The sequence below is a fragment of the Carassius gibelio genome, chromosome B2 (assembly GCF_023724105.1).
Source record: "Carassius gibelio isolate Cgi1373 ecotype wild population from Czech Republic chromosome B2, carGib1.2-hapl.c, whole genome shotgun sequence".
NCBI lineage: Eukaryota > Metazoa > Chordata > Actinopteri > Cypriniformes > Cyprinidae > Carassius > Carassius gibelio.
The window spans coordinates 15,081,782-15,108,455 of NC_068397.1; the positions used below are offsets into that span (position 1 = coordinate 15,081,782).

At 38.5% G+C, this 26,674-nt stretch overlaps 2 protein-coding genes across 3 annotated transcripts in view; one reads left to right on the forward strand and one right to left on the reverse strand.

Annotated features, from left to right (window-relative positions):
- Window positions 1-5,616: 5,616 nt before the first annotated feature.
- LOC127950474 (cytochrome P450 7A1) lies at window positions 5,617-8,604 on the forward strand. Its single transcript, XM_052547551.1, has 6 exons — window positions 5,617-5,815; window positions 6,109-6,349; window positions 6,435-7,039; window positions 7,385-7,515; window positions 7,610-7,788; window positions 7,891-8,604. Exons 1-6 carry the CDS (start codon window positions 5,733-5,735, stop codon window positions 8,188-8,190), a joined length of 1,539 nt encoding a protein of 512 aa, XP_052403511.1. The 5' UTR covers window positions 5,617-5,732; the 3' UTR covers window positions 8,191-8,604.
- An 8,669-nt stretch (window positions 8,605-17,273) lies between these two features.
- LOC127950849 (thymocyte selection-associated high mobility group box protein TOX-like) overlaps window positions 17,274-26,674 on the reverse strand; it is a 57,561-nt gene continuing 48,160 nt past the window's right edge. For both annotated transcript variants that reach the window (XM_052548194.1, XM_052548193.1), the window contains 4 exons: window positions 24,287-24,367; window positions 23,238-23,594; window positions 18,860-19,008; window positions 17,274-18,774 (listed from right to left, as the gene is read on the reverse strand). In XM_052548194.1, coding sequence (XP_052404154.1) covers window positions 18,738-18,774; window positions 18,860-19,008; window positions 23,238-23,594; window positions 24,287-24,367 — 624 coding nt within the window. In that variant the 3' untranslated portion in view covers window positions 17,274-18,737. The remainder of the gene's footprint in view (window positions 18,775-18,859; window positions 19,009-23,237; window positions 23,595-24,286; window positions 24,368-26,674) is intronic.

Sequence of the window (26,674 nt, forward strand, 5' to 3'; positions counted from 1 at the left end):
TTATCCAAACTGATATTGGTATTCAAGTATAAGGAACAGTGGAACAATATATCATAAGAGCCAGTTCAAGTTTAAGTATAAGATAGGTTACACAAATTAAAACATTAGTTAAAAGCAGAAAAGAAGAGAAAGAAAATTGTTTGCAGTTATTTGTTACATTTTTATAATTATCATAATAAGTGCCTTTAGGGTTTATGTTTAAAGACTAGTTATTTTTTTGGAGTAAAGTAGCCTGCATGTAGCATTGGCAAGATCATAGGTTTGGTTCCTTAGAACTGCATGAACTGAGACAAAAAAATTATAAATGTAATACAGAATATATAGCTTGAATGCAAACGCAATTAGAAATATGTTTTACATTATTCTTTACCCTAGATAGCCATACATTCCATAAAGAACTGTATGAGTGAAGTTTGTGTTGTCTACAGTATATGTATCAAGCTGTTGCAAAGTTTTATGCTTGTACTGGCTTGCAATGGTTTAGTGTAGTGGAATGTGCTTTTCTATACAAATTCTCTTATTGATTATTTTGATCAATGTGATCCCAGCACTAGTTTCAAGTCATTGGTGGATGTTGATAGACTTAGACTTCATGATTGTACTTCTATAAAAAAAAACAATCATTTAATAAAGGTTTTATTACAGGGAAAGGCTTTATTCAGCCTTTGGGGTAAAAATTTTGCATCTTGCACAACCAGATGGTGGTGTTTATATTTTATAATGAGTTCACCCCTGAAGCTAATTTTTAATTGGTTTAAAAGGAATGTTACAACTCATCTTGTTACAACACTCTTCAGTCTCTGATACATTGTCCCATGTTTTATAATCTTTGTGTATCCATCCAAACTTCTTCGGAAAGTTGTGTTATGACCCTCTCTTTCTGATCAGCCATGAGATTTAATTTTTTTTTTATATGTAGGCAAAAAGTATTTCGATTTTATATAAGAAATTAAACAAGTCACCCTGCTGCAGTGTTGATGTTGCAACATTTATCTGTTATTAAAAAAAAAATCATCTGTGCAGCAATAGTGTCTTATTCAGCTCAATTCAAGTTTTGTTCTCATCCGATAGTGTCAGTGCAGTCAAATTGCTAATATTACTTATCATTAAGTATCATTTTAAACCCCAACTAAGCAAGCTGACAGTGGCAAGGAACCCAAACTCCATCAGATGACAGAAATGCTCACCTAATTGGTTAAACCAGGGGGTTTTAAACATTCCCTTATTTAACACATTTAGTTAAGGCCTTGAATCTCTGCTCAGCTTCTCAACCAAGAGTTGTTTTTTTTTTTTCAAATTAATATATCCTGCATTTTTTTAATAGCCAGGATGTTGGGTGGGCAACATATTAAACATCATATTCCCATTTCTTAAGAAGTCTCCTGTCTTCCTTCCCTTCTAAGTGTCATGCCATGCTATGTGCAGGAAAAGTAAGGTTTTAAAGGGGTCATATGATTCTATTTAAATTTTTCCTTTCTCTTCTGAGTGTTACAAGCTCTTGGTGCATAAAGAAGATTTGTAAAGTTGCAAAGACTAAAGTCTGAAATCCAAAGAGATATTCTTTATCAAAGTTAAGACTCTGCGACGCCCCCTAAAACGTCTCATTCAAACACACGCCCCCATATGTCTACATCACTATGTGGAAATATTGGCTTAATGCCACCCAAATGTACACACAAAGAAAGAAGGCAGGGTTTTAGTAACAGCAGTTAGTGTTAAAGCAGCCATTTTAGGGAGATGCTGTGTGTATCTATAGAAAGCACTGTATTTGGCCTTCCAGAAGTAGATCCATTTAGAAATCTTTAAGATTACTTACAACAGAACAGCAACACATTTTATGGACGACCGTTTCGTGAACCTAGTAGAGGAGGTCATTCTGACTTTGCTACGACAATCTGGCAGTTCTGAATCAGCTGCTGTAAGTATGTTTTGATATAAGCTGAGATGGCACCCTGCACCGTGACCGTACCCCCCACCTCAGGGACACATTCGGGCGTCCCCGGAAGACTCACCATGACGGTGATGAAATTGATCAATGAGAGCGCGATCCAGAATATCGCGAGCCGGAATCCAGCATCTCTCCTCCGGACCATAACCCTCACAGTCTACCAGATATTGATGACCTCTACCTCTACGCCGCACATCAATGAGCCGCCGTACAGTATAGGCAGGCGACCCCTTGATTAGCCTAGGAGGTGGAGTGGCAGAGGTCAGGGACTGAAGGGGGGAGCGAAAGGCGGGTTTAATCTTAGAAACGTGGAAAACCGTGTGGATCCTTCTAAACTGAGGGGGCAATTTGAGCCGAACTGACACCGGACTAAGTACCTTGGCGATGATAAACGGTCCAACAAATTTGGGTCCCAGTTTACGTGAGGGCAGTCTGAAGTTAATGTCCTTAGTAGTAGTGCTGCCACGGCTCGTCGACGTCATCGATTACGTCGACTACAAAAATACGTCGACGTGCGTGAAATGCGTCGATGCGTCACACTGTTTGTTTACATCTCGCGTAATGATATACAGGGAATGGAGAAAGTTGCATTCTATCACAAAAACAGAGACCACTGTTATCAAAAGTATGGGAATACTTTAAACAGAGGCCAAATAAAATGGCCTTTTGTTCCCTTTGCAAAACCGACATGGTGTACCACAGCAGCAGCACAACTGCAATGCACGAGCACCTAAGAGGAAAACATCTTGGCGCTCTCCGGTGTCACGGTTTAACTGGTTACCCCGTGATCTGGTGACCAACTTCCTGGTTCAGGTCTGATATCTTGCACTTGCGGTATTCTGAAAAATTTAGATTTTTTATTAACTCGATGCGGTGCGGACGCGCCTGGAAAAAAGAGCGCGTCGCGAGCGCGTCGCTTCCATTATTCCATTATCGCGCGCCTACATTGGAAATAACGAACTTGAGCGTGCATACGTGATATGTGAACGGCCCCTTAAAAGACAGCACACCGCGAGACAACAGTCACAAACCACGGAGCTACCCAGAATCAGCTCCAGATCTCTGGAAACCATGTTAAACCATAGCAGAACCCTGACTACATTTTATGGTTTGTGATGCTAAAGAACATTTCATGACGTCTCAGACACCTGTAAATTTATGGCTACTGTGGTTAAATTATAAATGTTATCATAAGCTTATATTTACCATAGTAAAATAATTTTCTTTGCCTCTTTATTATTTTATACTGTAAAAACTTCAACCACATAGGTTGAAAATGAATAAAGGTTGAAATATTATATTAGAAGTTATACTTATATTTTTTTGTAAAGTTATCCAAAGGATTTATTAGCTAATAAAAAAAGAACATTAGATTAATTATTTATTGTAATAAAAATCATTAGATTAGTCGACTAATCGAAAAAATAATCGTTAGATTAGTCGACAGAAAAAATAATCGTTAGTTGCAGCTCTACTTAGTAGACAACCAGACTCTCTGACCATACACGTAAAGTGGGGGCTTAGTACGGTGACGGTCCGCCGATGCCTTGTTCCTCTCATCAGTCCGAGTGAGGGCTTCTTCTTTGCTGGGGGTCGATTGGATCCCTTACCCGAAGTGCAAATCTGACAGGCCGACACATACCGTTGAGCATCCTGCGCCACGGACGTCCACCAAAACCGCTGCTTGATTAACCTACGAGTCGCTCCAGGGTGGCAAGCTAGACTAGAAGAGTGGCCCCACTGAAGTACGCTAGTTCGGACTGACTCAGGTACAAAGAACAGACCCTCTGGGCATCCAGTGGGAAAAGAAGCATGGCGTAGTGCCGCGCGGACCTTGGACTCCAGACCCTTGGACCCCCCAGGTGACCGCAGCCACAACCCGTTCAGGATGCAAAATGGTCACCAGGGGGTTGGGACTAGCCTCAGCCTCAAAAACCAACGACAGCACGTCAGTTTACCATTCTTAGAGCCCGGGCGATAAGAAATGGTAAACCTGAAATGTCCAAAAAATAATGCCCAGCGAGCCTGCCTAAAATTTATTCTCCTGGTGGTGCGAATGTACTCAAGATTCTCATGATTTTTAGATTTGCAGTTACATCAAAACAGACTATAAAATGCTGTTTTCAGTTAAATGTATTCTTTGAATGCACGTGAAGTTACAACAGTCATAAAACTTTATGAATACCTTTATGCTATAGGTGAACCCCTTCACACTTTTTATTGGTATATACATATGATGCTACATTTGACTTCTCAAACATTTTGTAACTGTTTATGAGGTGAATAAACTATGTGGAAAGAGGCTTTTTGAGGATACAGAATAGAATGATTTGATTGCAGCAGATTGTTTGTTTTATCTGTAGTTTCAAGGTCAAATGAATGCTTGGCCATCACAGTGTTAATTATTAAAGTTGATGAACATGGCCTTCATCTGGACCTTATCAATGGAGTTAACTCCTTTCAGTTAGACACGTCACACACATTGAGATACAAACACTGCATTTGATAAGATCGACTATAGATTGGTACTTAAAGCTGATTATCGATCCATTCAGTTGCCAATAGAATCCGAGAATAATGTTTCATTCATTTTAAATCCAATTAAACTGCATGCAAATGTAACAGATTAAATGCATAAATCCAAAGCATAACAACATTTTTTTACTAATTATAGATTCCTAAAATCATGTGTGTACTGATGTTAAACAAGTCGTCTTATTGATTTATTTTGAAATATCTTTTATTAATGTTACTTACTAACTCATGACGGATGCCAGTGTGTTTGAACTGACTGAACTCACTGATGCTTTGAAGTTTTGGGCAGAGCACCAGTTACCAGCGATCAATGACCATTTATACAGAAGTAACCTGTCAAATTAAGGTTACAATAGTATAAAGTTCTTGCAAGCAAATAAACACTTTGCCAATTCATACAGCTTTTGAACCTCTCCTCATCACCCGCTGAGGGAAATACTTAGAAGAACTCTGCTGAAAATATGACTAATCATTTACCATACTAGCTCATCTGACACAACAAAACAGGGTTTTTAATACAAAATAATATTATATTATACTTTTTTTGATGTTGTTTAATATTCAAATGATGCATGTTTTTCCTTTTTTTTGTGACAATATAAGATATTTCCTTGAATTCCTATTTTTGGCACTGATGCAACCTCAACCATTTAGTCATCAAGAGGTTTTGTGTTGCAGACAAAACATTAAATTGTTTGTATGGGGTGTATAGTCATTGTTAAAAACTAGTTTTGTTTTGAGAAGTCTATGGTGGTGAAATATGAGTTTCAACAGGAACACAATACATCCATAGAAATGTACTTGCCTGATACGTACATAGCATGACCTCAGCATAAATGTTATGTCATGGCTTTTAAAAAACAAATAAACAAACATACTTAAATCTTTTCAATGAGTTTCAGAGAGTTTACGCCCCATACCCCCCACCACCCCACCAAAAAAATCACACATCTCAAAGACCTTGAAGCTGTTTCTCAACTTTGGAATACTATCAAAGTACAGTCTACTGGCTGTCAGGTGGAGGTGTCCATGGACTCCGTTCAAGGACACGCACAAACACACACACACACATGCCTACACCTATCCAGTATTTTTTCTTAAAGGCATCTGGCACGTCATTAGTCGTGGAGTTACGTCAAGGGCTGTGGCTTGCGGTGAATCATATAAAACCTTGCTAAGAGCACATGAGAGCATCTTCAATGATTAAAGCCACACTCTAGTTCCACCAGTTTCTATCTTCCCAGCAGTCATGATACTAAGCATTGCCCTCATTTGGGCCATAGTTGTTGGACTCTGTTGTTGTCTTTGGCTTATCACAGGAATACGCAGAAGGTAAATACTCACAGATTTGTGACTAATATCATCACAGGGATGGATGGGATTCTCATCTGTTTGATAATTGATGTTACATATCTTTACAATCTCTAATCCTAAATAACAAACTTGCAGGGTACTTCTTTAAATGAAAGATCGCCTTAAATGATTATATGTTGTTTTTAGTTCGCTAGTTTTCCAAACAATTTTTGCTAGCACTGAATTGAATCGGCTTACATGATGAACTTGTTTCTTGTTCTTAAACCCTGCTTTTATGAGCTGTTTTGTAACTGTTGCTGTGATTGTTTCAGACAGCCTGGGGAGCCTGCAGTAGAAAATGGCTGGATCCCTTACCTCGGTTGTGCTCTTCAGTTTGGTGCCAATCCTTTAGAGTTTCTTCGCAGCAGACAGAAGAAACATGGTCACATTTTTACATGCAAGATTGCTGGGCAGTATGTCCATTTCCTTTGTGATCCATTCTCCTACCATGCCGTTATCCGCCAAGGAAGGCATCTAGATTGGAAGAAATTTCACTTTGATGCCTCTGCAAAGGTAAGGAAACTAAAATGTTGCTTAATGCTAACAACTAAATGAACTACTTAAACTGGCATGTGATGACATGCATGTGTTCTTGCAGGCATTTGGTCATGAGAGCATGGATCCCAGTCAAGGTTACACCACCGAGAACCTGCATCAGACCTTCCTGAAGACCCTGCAAGGGGAGGCCTTGTCTCCTCTCATTGAGACCATGATGGAAAACCTACAGAGCACCATGCTGCAGTCAGGCATGCTGAAAGCCAAACCCTCCGAGTGGCAGAGCGATGGCATTTTTGCTTTCTGCTACAAGATCATGTTTGAAGCAGGTTACCTGACCCTCTTTGGAAAGGAATTGGATGGAGACCAGAGTATTGCACGCCAGCAGGCCCAAAAAGCTCTGGTGCTCAATGCATTGGAGAACTTCAAAGAGTTTGATAAGATCTTTCCTGCTCTGATTGCTGGTCTCCCCATTCACGTTTTCAAAAGTGCGTACAGCGCTCGCGAAAATCTCACCAAGACAATGCTCCGCGAGAACCTCAGCAAGCGTGCCAATGTGTCGGACCTCATATGCTTACGCATGCTCTTAAATGACACACTATCTACCTTCAACGAGCAGAGCAAAGCCAGGACCCATGTGGCCATGCTGTGGGCTTCACAAGCAAACACTTTGCCTGCAACCTTCTGGACCCTGTTCCATATGATCAGGTACAAATCATATTTAGCAAGTGTAAAACTGCACAGTAGTCACTCCCTAGGGTTATCAACCAGCACAGATAAATGCGGTAATTGTAGTGTTGGAGATAAGCATTCCTAGTGTTATTGGAAAAGACTATACTGTAATTGCATTTAGAAGAAGATCTTAACTAACTTATGCTCTTTTCCTCTGATGTATAAGACAACAAAAATAGTTGATGAAAAAAAAAAAAAGAAATACAGAAATTGATAATAAATGTTAAAATCAATTAGACGAAGTAATCTGTCTTGATACCCCACCAAAACATTCCCTGCTGTACTTGTTAAGTAGATGACACAACTTCTGCTTGTTTGCAGGTGCCCTGCGGCCATGAAAGCTGCTACCGAAGAGGTGAGGCGAACATTTGAAAGTTCTTATCAGAAAATCGATCCCATGAATTCTCGACTTGTACTAACAAGGGAACAGTTGGACAACATGCCAGTTCTAGGTGGGAACACTTTGAAAATATAAAAAAATTCATGTACTCAATGTGATTAACATACTGGAATGTCATGTGTACTAAAGCTTCCCTGTAATTTCAGACAGTATCATTAAAGAGGCGATGAGGCTGTCCAGCGCGTCCCTGAATGTGAGAATGGCCAAGAGCGATTTCCTTCTTCACCTGGACAACAACGAGTCTTACCACATCCGCAAAGATGATGTAATAGCTCTGTACCCCCCGATGATTCACTTTGATCCTGAGATCTATGAAGATCCTCTGGTGAGATAAATTGCAGCTTTCACCTAAAAAATATCAGAATAAACTGGTAAATGATGTAAGAATTAATCTCCTCATTAATGTGTTTGCATCTTCCACGAACAGACATACAAGTATGATAGATACCTTGACGAGAATGGACAGGAGAAGACGAGCTTTTATCGAAACGGACGCAAACTTCGTTACTACTACATGCCCTTTGGCTCTGGGGTAACCAAGTGTCCTGGCCGCTTCTTTGCTGTGCATGAGATCAAGCAGTTCCTGTCTCTACTGCTAGCGTACTTTGAAATGGACCTTTTAGACCCTGATGTGAAAGAACCGCCGCTGGACCAGTCTCGGGCCGGACTGGGCGTTCTGCAGCCCACCTATGATGTTGACTTTCGATACAGACTCAGATCTCACTAGGAATCTCACACTTATTTATGGACTGTAGACTTACTCTGTAAATAATGTACATATTTTCATTGCGTCCAAGCAGACAAATGTGAATAGGTTTTAATTGTGTTTTCTTTCTATTCAAGTTGATTTGAGAGAGATTAAAAAAATCTCCTTTTTAAAACAATTCAGTAACATTTACTGCACTTATTCTGTTTATTCATAGTATTCTTCTCAATTCTTAAAATATACAGCAGTATTCAATATTGAACATTTGTTAGAAATTGGAATCACTCATGCTATTTCATTGGTGGTTTACCGTTTTTGTAAAATGATACGCAATGTGCTTTGTGATTGCAGGCAATTTTTACTTTTTAAACGAAAGGTGCTTAAAGGTATGGTGTAAGCAATTTTATATGGAATTAAATACAGAAAACGATCAAATATCAATGTAATAATTGACTTGATGAAGTGTTATGTCAAACTCTGTAACAACCTTTTTAGACAATAGGGGAAAAATATATATTTCCGGTCAGATTCATGGTTTAGCCAATCAGAAGGGTTATTTTATTTTTTGCCTTTGCGTGTTCACAGCGCACAGTCCATTTTTGGGGAGCCGGAAACTGTGAAAGGTATTTTTGGATTATGTTTTCGTAAATTTGAAAGGTGTAAAAAGTTAGTGATTTATAGTAAATGCGATTTTACACAACCAAAAATCTTAGAGTCAATATACACATTGAAATAAAGATAAAAATTGATAGCACTTAAAAGAAGAAAAAAAGAGCTCACCACTACAACCTTTTCATCGCTGGACTGAACGTTCAGACGCCGAGCTCATTTGCTTCTGATTGACAGGTAAAAAAATACAATGGTTACATTTAAGCTGCAGTGTTGAAGAAAATGGGGCATTTTTAATTTGAAAGAATTTCTGCAGATAATGTAAGTAAGCACACATCAATAAAAATAAAAAAGGGGAGAACCTAAACCAGCATAAGCTCTTGGTCAGTGTAGGAGACCAGTTTAAACTGGATAAGACCAGCAAAGCTGCTTTTTTCTTTTCTTTTCTTTTTTCTTTCTTTTACTTCTTTTATTTTTTTTGAAAGACATGATATAATATAACAACAACAGCAACATTTATAATAATAACATAATCTAGGCAATAGATTATAAACAATATTCAAATCCCAGAATTCTTTTAGCAAGTCAATGATTGTTACCTTTTCCTTAACATCTGTTCATCACTATCACTATCTAAGGATGCCAAATGGTCAAAAGCAATACTGACATAGACCTAAATCTAATTGATAAACACATAGATTGTGTCAAGGACACATGCTTAGCAACCACCTCTTCTGTTGATAAGCCTGAGCATAAGGCATGCAAATATTAAAGTGACTCTTAGTAACCCGGCTGTCTTCAGGGTAGGCTACAACGTGAAAGAGTGTACTCGTGCGCACTGCTGTACACTTTGTCCTTGAGCTGATTATGTAACGAACCTGCCAACACGATCTACAAAAAATCACTTTGCATTAGGACGAAAAGTTTAGTGTACTAATCAATTATATTTCCAATATAATGATACACTTTCTCAGAATTAATTCGAAATTAATCCGCACATGCAAATAAGGAAGTGACGGCACATTAGCAACATCTATTTGTGTTAATGCATGAACACAGCAAACAAGTTTTCATTAAAGTAAGTATTTCATTAATACAAGAAGATTATTGTGAGAGAAGTAATTATAATGAGTAACCAAGTCACAATAGTCACTATCTCATTATCACAGTAATTATTCTGAAAAATGTTCTCCATATATGAAATACTCATTCCCATTATAATGCCTTCTTGTTGCTGGGAATGGGCTTTTCATTCGGATCAGTCAACATGTTACGGTAACATTATGTATCATATTTCAGATGATATTGGTCTCATAGGTGATGAACAATAGTTGAATATGTGTTAAAATATAGTTCTTAAGAATATAGAGTTTTATGCATTTAGTAAGGAATAGATGAGAGAGGTTATTTTTGGCCTTTTCCACAGAACCTGATGACTGTTAGCAGACAGATGCTGTTTGCCAGTGTAAATAATACATCTGAATTAGTTGTTTACTTGTGACCTTCTACAGGGTTAGACATGTTTGTGCAAGAATATAAAAGTGAAATGTCTGTCACAAAATTGGCGGTTATTATCAGACGTGTTGTAACTATTGCATGTCATCTTCAGGCATTCTAGGCGCAGATGGAGTATCATTAATTGATAGAAAAAGTGCATGGCGGTTGTAATTGAAAAGTGAAGTAGTTCATTGTTTTATATGATCTTAACTGCTTCATAAAGATTATCTCAAGGCCATTGTAATATAGGATAATACTTCAGATGTGGAGTTCAGATATGGAAATGGACTATCTAGAAGCAAAGTTTCTGCTGTAGCCAAAGGCTGGCAGCTTTTAGTGTTTAATGTACAAAGTATTTAATCGCCTTACTTTTTTAATACCTGAAGAGGCCAATAAATCATTTACAAATGCAAATGAGAAATGGTCCTTGTGAAGTAAAATGTGGTTGCGAAAAGGGATTTAAACATTTGAGGAGAAAAATGTATCTCTCCTGGCAGAGACTGTGTAGTCCATTCAGTATGTTTTCATTTGCCACAGCCACTGGTACGACTGAACAGAGACAAGTATTTTAGTTAGAATGCCTGAAGAAGACAATGTTTAATAGTGGGTTAGAAAATGGCATAGAATATTGATTATTTGGCTAATGTTATGCTGACTGTTTCAGTCCATATTGTCTACTGTTTTATAATATAACAAAATTTTAAAACATTTTTATTCTTGTAACATCTGGAACTTATTTTAAAATCTGACTTTGATTTAGTGCTTGCTTACAAGTCATGGGACAGTATTTCATGGGTCTAGATTTGAGGTTGGTTTGAGATTTAACCCTACAAAAAAAAGCTATTCTAAAACTGTTTAAAAATTTAAGGTTGGTAATATTGTAATTGAAAAAATATAAATTTTTATATTTTGCTATCTTTTTATGATGTTATATTCTATTATTATTATTCTATTATTTCTATTCTATTATTATTTAAAAATGTAATTTATTACTGTGATGGCTGAAAACTGAATCACAGCAGTCATTACTCCAGTCTTTGGGTCACACGATCCTTCAGAAATTATTCAAATATGCTGATTTGATGCTCAATATACATTTATTATTGATATCAATGTTGAACACTTCTACTTGTGATACATAAATTTCTTAGGATTCTTTGATGAACAGGAATGTATTTGAAATGAAATGCTGTTCATACTGCATGAGCCTGCAGGATTCCTTAACTACAGCGTTTTTTTACTGTATTGAATGAGCAAATTGTTTTCATATTTATTTTGCAATTTTAGTATTAAAATGGAGTTTGAATCAAAACCCTCGGTTTCCATATGCAGGCTCACCCCCCCCCCCACACACACCTTCTGTTGTCTTTGACATACAATGTTAAAAACCATGTTTAAGTTCAGATTTATATTACTAAGAAAGTAAACTGTCATTTAGCAGATGCTTCATCTAAAGTGATTTTCAGTACACTAATTACAGTGACAGGCCCCCTGGAGGTTAGGTACACACACACACACACACACACACCAAATGACACAAACATTGACTAAAGAAGTAGTTTTATAAAGAATAAACATCTAATTGTATCCCGCACACATGCAGTCTGGGGGGTAAAATACGTTTTTGAGTGTACAGAATGTGCCATCACATTTGTATATAGGCCATGTTGGTTTCTCATACAGATGAGAGAATTCAGTGTTGCTTCTGATGAAAAGAAAATGTTATATTGTGCTACTGCATGTGGAGGAGTTGAAGCAGAGTGTTTTTATCTCTAATAGCGGAAGTTGGTGCACATGCTCTGTTGAAACGAGACATGAATGACGTGACATGCAGCTGCAAGCTCTCCGTTTTCAGTAGGTTGGCATAAAAAACAGTCACCTTCTGCAAATCTAGTCAAAGAAAGGTCAGAAGAGTGGCTTTAGGTCTGTTTTTGGAGTTGAGTCTGTTTTTAATGTCCTACATAGTTGTGTTTCTGCTGCTGGAGTCACCCAGCCCTTCCAGAAACTCTGCTGGCAAGTATCATGGCTTAGGCATGTCTGTTACATTCATGGTTGAAGGTATGACAAAAATTTTAGTAAGAAAATATCATCTTAGCACACTTGTGTAAACCTGTAACTGTGATTCTTTTTCCTCAGAACTGCAATATGAGCTTGAAGAGCCCAATAAAAATGTAAACAAATTTTGAACAAATATAAATTGGTAAAGACTGTAAGATAAATGTACATCTGTTTTGAAGGGGGCAAAGGCATATTATGCAGTTTCTTAAAAAGAAATAATCTTATTGATAACTATGGTTAGTGAAAACTAGATTTTAATAAATGCTAAATTAGCTATCCTGGTGTTCATATTTTTGGATCGGTAAGATGTTTTAATGGATACTTTTATTCAATAAAGATGCATTTAATTTGTTCAAGAGTTAAAAGTAATGTTAAAATAGGAGGGCACGAAGAGTTGCGGACGGCCAAACACTGGACCTCACTCAACCTCCTCCTTCACCAGATGGCAGCAGCGGGCGTTTCGAGAGCGTCAACAAAGGTCCTACTCACGCACCCTCTGCCAACCCGTAGAACCAGGTGAGCCCTGCACCCCACACTCGCACCACACTCCGGCCTGCTCACAAGCCGCTCGAGATGGGTCCCTGTGTTCCACCTCGCTGCCCCACTGCAGGTACGGCTGTGGATCCTCTGGTCCCGCTTGTACGGTTCTTAAGCGCCTGGTCAGTGCTACCCAGCCCGTCTCGCTGGCTTCTGCGAACCATCAGCCTCGGCTATGTGATTCAGATCACCCGGCATCCGCCCAAGCTCTGCAGTGTACCCAAGAAAGGCGGTGGGTTAAGACCGATCTTGGATCTGCGAGTTTTGAATCGGGCTCTCCATCGGCTGCCATTTAAAATGTTGACACAGAAACGCATTTTCAGGTGCGTCCGTCCCCAGGAGGTTAAATTTATCCCGGCCCCCCTGTATACCCTCTTGGGACCTGTCTCTAGTGCTTAAATCACTACAGCGGGGCCCATTCGAGCCTTTGCATTCAGTTGAGCTAAAGATTCTTTCATTGAAAACTCTGCTCCTGCTTGCACTGGCCTCTATCAAAAGGGTAGGGGACCTGCATGCATTTTTGGTCGACGATTCATGCCTAGAGTTTGGGCCGGCTGACTCCCAGGTGTTCCTGAGGCCCTGGCCTGGCTACGTGCCCAAGGTTCCCACTATACCCTTCAAAGACCAAGTGGTGAACCTGCAAGCGCTGCCCCTGGAGGAGGCAGACCCTGGCTTTGCTCTAACCCATCCGAGCATTAAGGTGCTACATAGACAGGACGCAAAGCTTCAGGACCTCAGACCAGCTCTTTGTCTGTTACGGAGGCCGGCAGAAGGGGAGTGCCGTCTCTAAGCAGAGGATGGCCCACTGGATTGTGGCTGCCATAACCCTGGCTTATCAGGCTCAGGATGTGCCCTGCCCATACAAGTTGCGAGCTCACTCAACTAGAAGTGTTGCATCCTCCTGGGCGCTGGCTCGTGGTGCCTCGCTGACACATATTTGTAGGTTCTATAGCCTTCGTGTAGAGCCGGTATCCTCCTGTATTCTCACCTCAAACAGGAAGTGGCACTGAGAGGCCCCGGTTAGTGTCGGCTTGCTTTAACTACTCCAGAGTGTCCGTGCTGTAGACCCTGTTGAGATCCTCCATCACCCAAAGCAGCTGGATGCGGCAGAACGTCCGGCACCAGGCCTTCATGATGTATCTGTGAGAACCATGGAAGGGTGGGTTCCATATTGAGACCTAAGTGGTACTCGTATGTGTATAGTCCATGGTATAGCCTTAGAGCCCGTGTTTCCCAGGCAGACTTCTGCCTTCCCAAGAGGGTTTTTAATCACCTCAAATTTCTCTGTATACTCCTAAATGGATTCTATATGTGCGTTTGCCCCTGAAACCTCCTTCCGGAAGGATGGGGCTTCTGCAGCGTCCCGGTTCCAAGCGGACAAGGTACGTTTTCCCAGTGTGATCCAATCTCACCTAGTGAGGTAGTGCTTTGACAACGGTGAGTGGAGCTACTTGTTCTGAGCCCCGGCCTACACCTAATAGGGGCGCAGGCGGCTCGCACAGGGTACTGGAAGGGGCAGCACTCATGGCGCTTTGATAGGGATCCCGTAGTCGTCGGTCACCGATGTGGCGTCGAGAGTGACCAACTGAAAGGGAACATCTCGGTTACATATGGTAACCCTCGTTCCCTGAAGGAGGGAATGGAGACGCCACGTCCCGTCGCCATGGCTGCTGTACCGCCGCTGAGCTGCCGGGTCCCCGGCTCGGCTCCTCAGTGAAAAACTGGAATGCATTGCACCTGCTGCCTTCTTATACTCACGCAGTGATCAGCGGCAGCTAGATGCAATAATTGCATGCATTGGCTTGTTTAGATTACACTTGAAGTAGATTGGTCTATCGAAGCGATATCCCATATTCGTCGGTCACCGACGTGGCGACTCCGTTCCCTCCTTCAACCGAGATGTTTCTTTAACGGCAAATCAGCCTTATAGTAGAATGATTTCTGAAGAATCACGTGACACTGAAGACTGGAGAAAGATGCTGAAAATTCAGCTTTTCATCATTACATTGGAAACAGATTAAAATACAAAACATTATTTAACATTGTAATAATATTTTTACATTATTCTATTATTATTAAATGCAGTTTGGGTAAGGACATGGAAAGACATAAATACATTTTACAGATCTCAAACTTTTGAACGCTAGTGTATATATTTGTTCAGGATTGGATTAGATGTTTCCTTTTAATGATATCAATAAGTAATGCAGACACAAACAGAGCCTGCTTTGAAGCACACAAGATTAGGATTAGTATGTCCAAAACAACAATACAAAATTCATCAAAGCCTTGTGGTTGCCATTTGCTTTATTTTTGTGTCACAGTAGGGACTGCAGATTTATTTTAAATGGTCTCATGATCATACATACTGAAAAATCTTTTTAAATTTCAGTGTGTGCCGTTTGTAATTAGTGGATGTAATCAAGATTCTACCCTTCTGACTCGTAAGCCTAAGATTTGGCTTCTCAATGCTTGAACTTGTTCATTTATATCAAGATCCAGAGAACCACGAGTCAGTTTTTAAGACAGTTGACCCCCCCCCCCCAAAAAAAAAGTCATAATTTACTCACCCTCAAGTTCTTCCAAACCTTTATGAATTTCTGTCTCTGATAAACATAAACAGCTCATGTTCCCCATTGACTTTTTTTTCCAAACATGAAGTCATAGAAGTAAATGGGGACCTTCAACTGTATGTCTTTGTTTTCAGCAGAAAGAAGAAAGGGTAAGTAAATGATGATTGAATTTTTATTTTTGGGTGAACTATTTCTTTAACAGTGTTCCTACTTTATATTAAGTGGCCTTAGCTACTATGTACTTATGATTTAAATGAATCATATGGTACAATGCACTAACTGCGTACACATGTATTTACATTTAATTTATCTATTTTTAATTTGTGCATGGCATTACATCTGTAATTTATTTGTGTAATTACTTTTATAGATTATTACACTGTTGAGCCACCCCTTACACTTTAACCCACCCTTAAACCTACCCATACCACCAAACCTGGGTCTAACCTAATCCGTATCCCACCTCAACTGCAGTAAAAGTGTTTTACAATACAATATGAACACAATAAGTACACTTTAATAATTTTTTGATGTAAGTACATAGGCTAGCTACGGCCACTTAATATAAAGTGGGACCCAGCTGATTGCTCGTTTCTTCATTTTATCAACTGTTTTTGGATAGTGAGCAAGTAGGAAAGGGTGTGATTTCATGGGAGGATTTCTGTTGTTTTCTTTCCTTCACTATTGAGTGGATGAGGTGATAAGGATCTGTATGGGATAACATGAGTCACTTATTGCACCATCTGTTAGCTCCACATAGTCACCTTGGTAAAAAAACATAGTTAATCATTCTGGACATTTACCTGTTATTTAAACAGGATTATCTGGAATATGAATCATAATTTAAGGGGGATATCATATGAATAATATTAGCATTTGTCTGTTAAATCAAGCAGTGTGATTATTTGTGCTCACGCTGTAGGCTCGCTGCTGTTCTGCCTTCGGCCACCAGATGGCAATATTTTGCCATCACTAAAAACGACCTCCATGCTAAGGAGCTGTAGTTCTCAAAAACAGCAAGGCAGTCAGAATAGAGAGAGTCTGTTCATCTGTCTTTAGCTTCTTTAGTGACACTCCTGTACAAAGTCCATTAAGGCTGGACATTGTCCAAATAGGGTTTTAGGTCAAAAGGAAGTTGATTTCCGTTTACAGAACCTAACTTCGACCGTGTTTTACCTAAAACTACAACTAATAAAACACTTCAGCTGTACATAATTGTTTTATGATTTGTACTTTCACAATCCAGAATCTTTTAACAAGTTTAAATAATTAACCTACTATTGTAGGCCTGTTCATTTTGAGTGGTGGATGATATTGTCAGGGGATATATTCACTCTTTTCATTATTCCCCTATGGTTTGCTTTAGGTTGAGTATGAAGTATGCAACAGTAATGTTGTGTAGTTTTTAAAAAAAAATTGACAGAAATAAGACAAAATTCTGATGTACTGTATCATTACATTACTGTTGTTTCTTTGCATTATGGAGACATTTTTTGCAGAAAAACTGACTTATGACACTAAGGAAGCATTTAGTGGTGAAGGGGTCTGTGGCTGCTGTATGGCAGGGCAGGAATGTGCTCTTGACTTTGGGAGGTTTATTTGTGCTGGGTTCATGGTTGGAAAATGGATTGTTATTATTACGCTCTGTATCAACAACTCTGTGACCCAGTTATGAGATATGAGTGAGCAAGAGAATTAGTGTTCATTATACATAAACTTAAGCTTGACCTTTTTCTGCCAGAGAATTGATGAGGTTCTAAATGTTTTAAATAATATTCCGTACGAATATTTTGCCCTGGATTTCTCGCAATGAAACACTCGTGACACTCGTTGATGAATTACTGCACAAAAATGCAGGTTTGCCTTTATTTATTTTCAAACACAATAAAAACTAAATAAGAATTATTCACATTGTTGCCTGGATCAATTCTGGCAAAACAAATGAACAGAAAAACATCCCTGGAACTCTAACATAATTACTCAAAAAACACCTACAGTTATTTTTTTTCCTTCATAAATAGGCGCAAACAAGTACCATAAAAAGATCTCATATAGACACAGTGTAGAGGAATAGTAAATGATCAGCCATATGCCAGGGTTATACAGCAACTCTCCAATCTGCCACTGTTTCTTCTAATTAACACCATATAAGCATCTGACAATTGCATACACATAGTTTGGATGACATTAATCAATATGCCAGAAGTGATACAAAAGAAGTATTTTGCGTAATACAAAATAAACTTTTCTTTAGGACTTTCCTCAATGAATCATTTCATCAACCTTAACGTTATTAAACTTGGGAAAAGAATACTTCTTTAGTCTCTTTAGTCGGTCTAATCAACAGCGACGGCCGCTGCCAAGAAATTACCCCTCTTGGCTAATTATCCCTTTTCGAGTTTTAAACGAACTGGTGTGGTCCAATTCAAAATCACATTGTTACTAGAAAAAAAAAAAAGTTGAATTCTTATACTCTAGGAGTAACACAGATTCTATTTACAGCTTGAAACAACCCGTCCGGCCGTTCATAACCTTCCTATGAGCCACTGTTTTATACTTACAACAGAACTCTGTTTCTAAGGCAGTTGACTAGAAAAGATCATTACAGAGAGGAAGAATGATACGACGAGAAAGAGGAGCGGGGCGAGACGCAGGAGTCATATCGTCTGCATTCTTTTTTTTTTTTGTGGCTTTTTGTTTCTTTTCTGTTTTCGGATTGCGATTTCCCCTCTTTGTACAAAAAAGAAGTTCTGTTTTGGCTTTCGTTCCGCCGTTTGTCAGCGAGAGCTTGGAGTCTCCGACGCGCAGCGGTAAGTGCTTAGAAACCGATGGATTGACACAACCTTCCTGCGAGGCAAATTGACCTACGCAAACGTCTTAAAAACCACAAGCAATCTCCAATAAAACACACGTCTACAGGGGGTTTCCTTATTAGGACGCGGAACAATAGGAGGGCGTTAAAAGTCAATATCATTAGAGAGGTGATTGCATCGAAACTAATTTTAGCATACAATTTACATGTTCATGCTAGCGATGATTTAAACTCTATTTTAAAGATCCAAAATGTCTGAATGTCAGAAGCTAGAAGGAGATAGAAATTCCAAAGCCACCACGATAGGGTGCACTAAAGTGTGAGCCATGAGAAAGAAAACATTCAAACGTTGGTTTGCTGATGCGTGGATTGTGTCTAGTCTAAAGTAAGGCCTGAACAATACAGGTCCTGAATAGCTGTACTGGGATGAGGAACTGCCTTGGTTCTGTGAGCGTGAAGGAGCGTGGGGTTGGGAGAGTCGATCAGGTCAGGTACAGGGCTTTGTCCCTCTGCAGGGCTCTGTGGAGGGAGATACCAACAAGTCAACATGGCTGCCGGAGAAAATTGCTTATTATCCTGACTGATATGGCTAGTGTCCGCTCACCCATTGCCGCAGTAGTCAGGGGTCCAGTCCAGGCCCTGGGTCGGTCCATTCCTGCAGCCCGTGCGGTAGTCCATTGAAGGGGACAGGCCGGGTCCGGCGGAGGATGTGACATTTACCATGCTCTGATACTCTGCCTGAAGAGGGAAACCCTGAACACAACAGCAGATTACATATGAGATCTTACATGCTGCAGGTCCCACAAAGTCAAGGCCTGTAATGTATGAGAGCAAATGGGATCTGTAATATAATAGTAATAATAATAATAGTAATTTATATGCTAGTATTGCAGCACAATGTTAAAGGAATAATTCTGGCCTAAATGGAAATTCATGCATTATTTATTTATTTATGGTCATCATGCTGTTATTTTTGTCAGTTAAACACAAAAGTAGACATTTTTAAGTAATGGTTACGCTGCTATTCTCAAAGTGACCAGGGGAAGCAATAAAATGGCTTTGCGTGGGCATCTGAAGTTATGTAAGTAGCTGAAAATGTAAGTAATATAAGGCTGTGCAATTACATTAAACAAGTAATGTTTTCACTGGCTTCACATATGCTTGGGGTCAGGAAGATTTTGGAAGAAGTCTCTTATGCTCACCTAGGCTGCATTTATTTGATCAAAAATACTGTAAGACAGTAATACTGTGAAATATCATTACAATTTAAAATCATTCTAATTTGGATTTCCTTTCATTTCCTCCTTTGATGGTAAAGCTGAATTTTCAGCCGTCATTACTCCAGGCGTCAGTGTCACATGATCCTACAGGATGTTGAAAACAGTGCTGTTTAATCTTTTTGTGAATTCCATGATTTCTTGATACATTTTTAGTTCAGGATTTATTTTGGGCATTTATTTATTTGAATAATATGTCATAGTCAATTGAATGCATATTTGCTAAATGAATAGAAATAAATAAACTTATTTAACCCCAATTCTGTGAATGGTAGAGTAAACCTAAAGGGAGAGGATGGTGATCAGTGAATGATGACTCAAATTTGGATCTGTTCACACAAATTGGACTAATTGTTTTTATGTGTTGTTCATTTTTGGAGCTTGACGTCTTAAAGCTATAATGGCAAGAGCTCTCTCATGGATTCTCGTAGATGTTTACTTTTGAGTTCCACACAGCAAAACGGGTCTGGAATAGCATAATTTTCATTTTTGGGTGAACTGTCCAACTACATAAATATTTAAACAGCGAGTTGTATTAAAGCCAGGCATGAGAATGCTGCACTAGCTTTCCTGTTTTTACTTTCTGAGAGAAAGCAGAGCAAAGCAGCCCGTCCAATCCAATTCCAGCAAACATCCTACAGGATCTGAAGTGGACATGATGACGGTGTAATGCAAGCAGCCTCAAATGAGCATTAATGAGGAACTGCATTCGGTGGTCGGAGAGACCGGTGGGGGTAGACGAAAAACAAACAGAGCAGATATTCTAATTTGAAGACTTCTTCTCTGCTCTTAGTCTAAGAAAGACTGCATGTGAAAAGGAAGTTAATCTCAGTGGTACACAAGAGAATCTGCCTGAAAGAGCAAGACAGCAGGTGGCTGCGTTTTTTTCCCCCTCCAGAGATTCTACCTATTCATGAATTGTTCCTCAAATTCTTCTCCTTCATTCGATCACAAAGGCTCCATCTGCCCCTTTGTGTCCCCCACCCCCCCACAACACCACCCCACCTCCCCCCGGCCCGCCTCGGCTCCCCGAAAAAGTTGAACCGCGCGTTTTTGTTTGCTCTCCACAAATATGCAAAAATGAACGAGGATTATTACTCCCCTTTGGATTTAAAAACTCTCCCATAAAGGCAGGATCTGCGGAACAGGCTTAAGAACTCCCCAAACGGAGGAGAGAAAAGCCAAGTTTAAGCATTCGTACTCTCCTCCAAAAGATTGACACAGCCATACAAGGAGCCCTGTGGTAATCTAAAATTGGACTTCAGACAAATTCACACTATAATCTGCATGAAAATGAGACACTTTTTTGCCTCACGCCGATGATCATCCACGGCAATAGTTAATTTTCCTGCCGAGGAGTGATAAAAAAGAAGCACATGAAATTCAGTCAAGTAGTTGCTCTTTTAAATACAACGTTTCCCAGAATTCCCAGCGGGCACAGGAAGAGAAACTTACAACAATAGGTCTTTCATATTCAGATGTGAATGGCAAACTTTTTTTCGCCGCAACAGTTTGAATTGGAAATCCGTTTTTCGCTTTCGTCCTTGATGGAATCTATATGTTGCCAACGAAAAAAACACAATTCACACACAAACAGCTCGTCACTCAACTCGGGCCCGGCGCTGTCATTGGATAGCGTGTCACCTGTTCTTCTGACCACCTGATTCATCTCTTTTTATGAAGCTAATCCCTGTTTACCCCAAGACAATGTGATTCTCCGCCCTCTCCTTCTCTCCAGCACCAGTCAGTCCTGCCTCCCAGCTGATGCTCATCTCTTAAAGAGCTTCCAGACACAAGGGTGCTATTCATTAGGACCTTATTACAACCTCATCTCAATCCCACTGAAGTTCCAGCGCAACTCAAGGCTATTAAGACATGAAACGGATCAACACGGAACTCACCGCGAGTGCTTAAGGAGACTTGGGCTTCAAACCTCTCTTTAACCACCTCTGCTTCAGATCTCTATTAGAGGAACGAGGGTTTAATTAGCACTGATGCTAATAATAAGGCTGCAGTCGAAACACCCTCTTCCTCCTCACACATAAACACAGTGGAAGTTATTTCAAAAGAGGTCTTTTTCTCTTTAATTGGATTTTTTAGGGGTTTGTGTGCGAACGGGTAGAGCCTTTATTTGCTTTCTCTTTTTTGCTGTTGTCTACGTCCTCCAAAACCAGCCTTCTCCTCCTATACACTTTAGCAGAGAACTAATTTCATTTCCTTCGGCCCGGTCTGAAAAACTGTTTTCATCAGATAGCTGAGGCGTTTTGTCTTCCACACTGATGTATTCATCAATCTCAATGTGAGTTTTTTTTTTTGTGCAACCTTAAGTCACATCCAAATCCTAATGCATCTGTTTATTACAGAGAGAAAATTGAAAATCTGTCTGTGTGATATGCTGGGATTTTTTTGCACAGTGTGGACATAAAACAAGCTGGCAGATATTAATGGTTCCTCTCTTGACCTCATTCGTCGGCGTGAGAGATAGACTGAGGGGGCCGGAAATGATGAAAAATGAAACGTTGCTGCATCTGCTGCATAAACAGCACTTCCTCCACTCTCACGTTCATACACACACATATACGCTTTACTATCTGCTCCACGATAATGTATAATGGAAATTGGAGAAGAATCAGACAAGGCGGGTTCTCCAAAAGGTTTATGGAAAATAGATTGGAGGGGGAGCGGATCCTTTAATTGGCCTGGCTCGGTGTCTGTCTTTCCTCTTTTTGGTCTTGCTCTAATAACAGTGAAAAGGCTGCTAATAGCTTTCTTTGATTAAAGTCAACATTAAACAGAGTTCACAACTTATTTTACTGTGATATATTTAACATTACAAGAAGAAGAAAGATATAGGGCTTTATGATATCTATTGGGAATTGATTTGATGGTGAAACGTGCAGTCTATATAAGTGGTCTTTGGTTGGTTTCAATTGTTTCCTATTGTAAAACTTTACAGTAAAACAGTAATATTGTGAAATTAAAATTTAAAATATTTCTTTCCTATTTTAAAATGTTACAGTGAAACAGTAATATTGTGAAATTATTACAATTAAAAATAATGGTTTATTTTACAATTTTACAGTAAAACAGTAATATTGTGAAATTATTACAATAAAAAATTGTTTCCTATTTGAGAAATTTACAGTAAAACAGTAATACTATACAATTATAACAATTAAAAATAATTGTTTATTTTACAATTTTACAGTAAAAAAGAAATGTTGTGAAATTATCATTTAAAATAATTGTTCTCTGTTTTATGATTTTACAGTAAAAACATCAATATTGTGAAATTATAACAATTAAAGATAATTGTTCCCTATTTTAAAATTTTACAGTAAAACAATTTTACAATGTCATTTATTTAGCTGAATTTTCAGCTGCAATTACTTCAGAAATCATTGTAATATGCTGGTTTACTGCTCAACAAACATTACCTATTATTAATGTTCAAACAGTTGTCCTGCTTGATATTTTTGTGGAACTTTTTTGAACAACATTATAAATGTCTTCACTGTCATTTGTGAACAATTTATTGCATCTTTGCTGAATACAATTATGAATTTCTTTCAGTTTTTTTTTTCTTTTGAATAGTAAAGCATATAAGAACTTATTTTAAATATAAATGTTGACTCAAAATTCAAAAGTATCTAAAAAGCCAAAAGGTGTATTATTCATTGTTGACATAATGAATGGTTGTCTCACCTGGGCCATGGATGGGGAGTGCAGGGGCAGCGGGTGGCTGCTGAGCTGCTGTTGTTGCTGGTGCAGACCGAGGTGCTGGTGTAAGGGGGGGCTGATCTGCAGTGGAGGGGGGGACGAGCCCGCCATGCTCCCCATGTTCACTGCTCCTTGCATGGGCGCGTTGGGCCGGGATCCATTTCCTCGAGCTAGGCCTGACTGCATCTGGGGCAGGTGGGGACTGAGTCCTGCCTGCTGGTGGTATGGAGAAGCCATGTAGAGACCTGGGTGAGACTGGCCTGCCCCGGAGAAAATTGATGGCTTTGGTCCAAACATCTGAGAGGCCTGTGATGCCTTCACATCGCCTGGGTCATTGTAGCTCTAGAGAAAGTTAAAAAAGTGGTTAATATATATATATATATATATATATATATATATATATATATATATATATATATATATATTCTAAATATTGTTTTTTTTCTGTATATTCCAATCAATCCTGTTCACAGTACCGTATTTTCCGGACTATAAGTCACACTTTTTTTCATAGTTTGGCTGGTCCTGCGACAAGAGAAAACATTACCGTCTCCAGCCGCGAGAGGGCGCTCTCTGCTGCCCAGTGCTCCTGTAGCCTACACTGAAAACATAGAGCACCCTCTCCTGGCTGTAGACGGTAATGTTTTCTCTTGGTTCTTGGTTCTAAATAAATGCGACTTATAGTCTAGTGCGACTTATATATGCTTTTTTTCTCATCATGATGTATTTTTGGACTGATCCTACTTATACTTAGGTGCGACTTATAGTCCGAAAAATACGGTATTTTTATTCTGGTTGCATGCCTTAAATGTTGCTACACATTATATATGTATAATGTGTATTGGATTATTGGATTCCTTGCAAACAACGATAGCGTGAAAAAAATAATTCACACTCTTTTCATAATTTTTCCATTTAGGTGTTTGATGGGAATCTATTTATTATTCAAGCTGTCTCAAAAACATCTCTAAACTGCTAGACAGGAACATCTCAAAATGTCCCTTGTCAAATGTCAAATGCCCGGAGTCATTTACCTGAGACACGAGGCTCGCTCTGTATGCAGCCAGCTGTTTGAGGTACTCCTTCTTTGCGGTTTCAGTTTTTTTCTTGTACATCTGCCATGATAAAAACAAACAAACAACGAAAAAATATATATATTAAGAGGCCAAAGCTGTTCTTCATGTTCCTGTGCACAATTATTCTTAGAAATGGGATCTAATGGCAGTCCATTTATGAGCCATAATGCGTAATTGTTGTTGGAGCACTGAAATGGTGCTTGAGTGCAGCCCACTTTATCCATCGCTTGTTCTTCTGCCTTTATGGACTGTCCATATTTCCCCTTTCAGTTGGGGCATATGTGTAATTATTTGCCCATCAATACATCTGTGCTGTTATTACCTCAACCAATAGACCTCTACTAAAAAGACAAGAGCAGAGGAGAGATAGAGAAAGAAAGAAAAAAAAGCAGCAGAGAGACATGATGTTCTTTTATCAGGCAAACATCCTCTCCTGAGTAAAAGTACTTTTAAGTGTTTTCATCAGCTTCACCGGCTGAGTGTTTTACATAGTCAAAAGAGCACAAAATAAACGACTACAAAAAAATAAAACAGCTTTTTATGACTGTAGATGCCGTCTGGTGGCTTTGGTGAGAGAAATGGTTACTTTCAGTTGTGTTTATTCTGAAATCAGAAGCGGCTCTCGTAGTCATGTCATTGTTCAAAACCTAAATTCACACCCTAAAAAACAGTCTAGATGTTAACATAAGTGCTAATCCTTTTCATCGTCACGGCTTTCAGTCTTAAAAGGAACCTTAATGAGGGTATTTAGCATTTACAAGGGTATTTACTGTAGTACATAAGCTCTAATATAACACTTTTACGTTTGTTGTAATGCACTGCAAATGAAAAATAATTGCTATTTGACTGCGTGATCTAATGAGTACCAAAAAATAAAAATGACTCAAACTGAAAATCTTTGTCATTCCAATCCTTTTTTTTTTTTTTTTTGCCCTTACAGTTCCAGTGTTGTTTTGGACTCCAATGACTTTCATTATATAGACAAAAAATGCTGAAATATTCTTAAACATTTTTTACTTTTTATTTTGTAATTTTGGGATAAACTGTGCATTTTTTTTAATCAGTTTTTAAAAATGTTTGGTTACACTTTATTTTAAGCTGTCCTTGTTACAGTATAATTATACTGTACATTTAAGTACTGAGTAATATTAATTAACTATATGTGTTAACTATATTGTTAGGGTTAGGATTAGGGTTGGGTTTAGGGTTACTTGCATGTAATTATGCACAGTTTATTGTTATTTATAATAGTAAGTTGGCTACATGTTTTAAGTAATATGAGAGGAACTATTAATTTAAAATAGTCTAAAGTACTTTGAAAATCAACTAGTTACTGTACACGTAACAGAATTACATAATTTAATTACAATGTAAATGTAACTGTAATCAGATACAGTTACTGAGCAAAAAAAATGTGTAATTAAATTACAGTTCCTTATGAAAAGGTTAAAGATTACAAAGGGGTTTACATCTGAATAATTTTCACACACAAACAGATTTATATGATTTATTTCCAAAACTGCATTGGCTGCTCTAAAGACACCAGTGTTTGAGGAGTTTAGGACACAGAACAAGACACATGCTTATATGATAACTATTTTATTTACTATTTGGGTTTGTATTTATGCTTTATTTTTTTTGAAAGATTAACAAGTTTTTTTTTCCCCCAAAAGAATTGTTAAATTCCAGTATTGCCTGTCAAAACTATGTAAAGGTCTGATTTAACAAACATTTGCATAGCTATTAAACTATATCTGATGCTTAAATCTGGATTTAACCACAGAACAATCTCAAAGTAAAAATAGGTGCTAATGTCTGATTTTGTGGTGGCTGTGCTTTAAAAGTAAATGATTATCTTCTTTTATATTCAAGTTAAAAAGGTTAGTGTTGAGTTCTACTGTAAGGTTAACCCTGCTGCTTAAAATGTTTGAAAATGATCCAACATATAAAAACATGTGTCAAACATTTTGAAAAGTAATCTATTATATCACTTTAATAAAGTAACTGACATTTTTACATTAATTATCACATTTTAAATAGGGTAACATGTAATATGTAACTTGTTACATTTCCAAAGTAACCTTTCCAACACAGAATGCAATTAAATAAAAATAAAAATACTATTGCTTACTACATTACAGACTGTATTCATGTCAAATGCGTACCGAAACTTGATAAAGCGATTAGCAGACCCCACAAAACCTTTGTTTGTTATGTTCCAATGAAAAAAAATTCGCACATTGCACTGTTTTCACACCTGACTTTAAGACTTCCCCTACCATGCACAACCACAGCACCACTGCACAGACAATGTTATTCTCTGATTGCACAAGGGGAAATCAACAA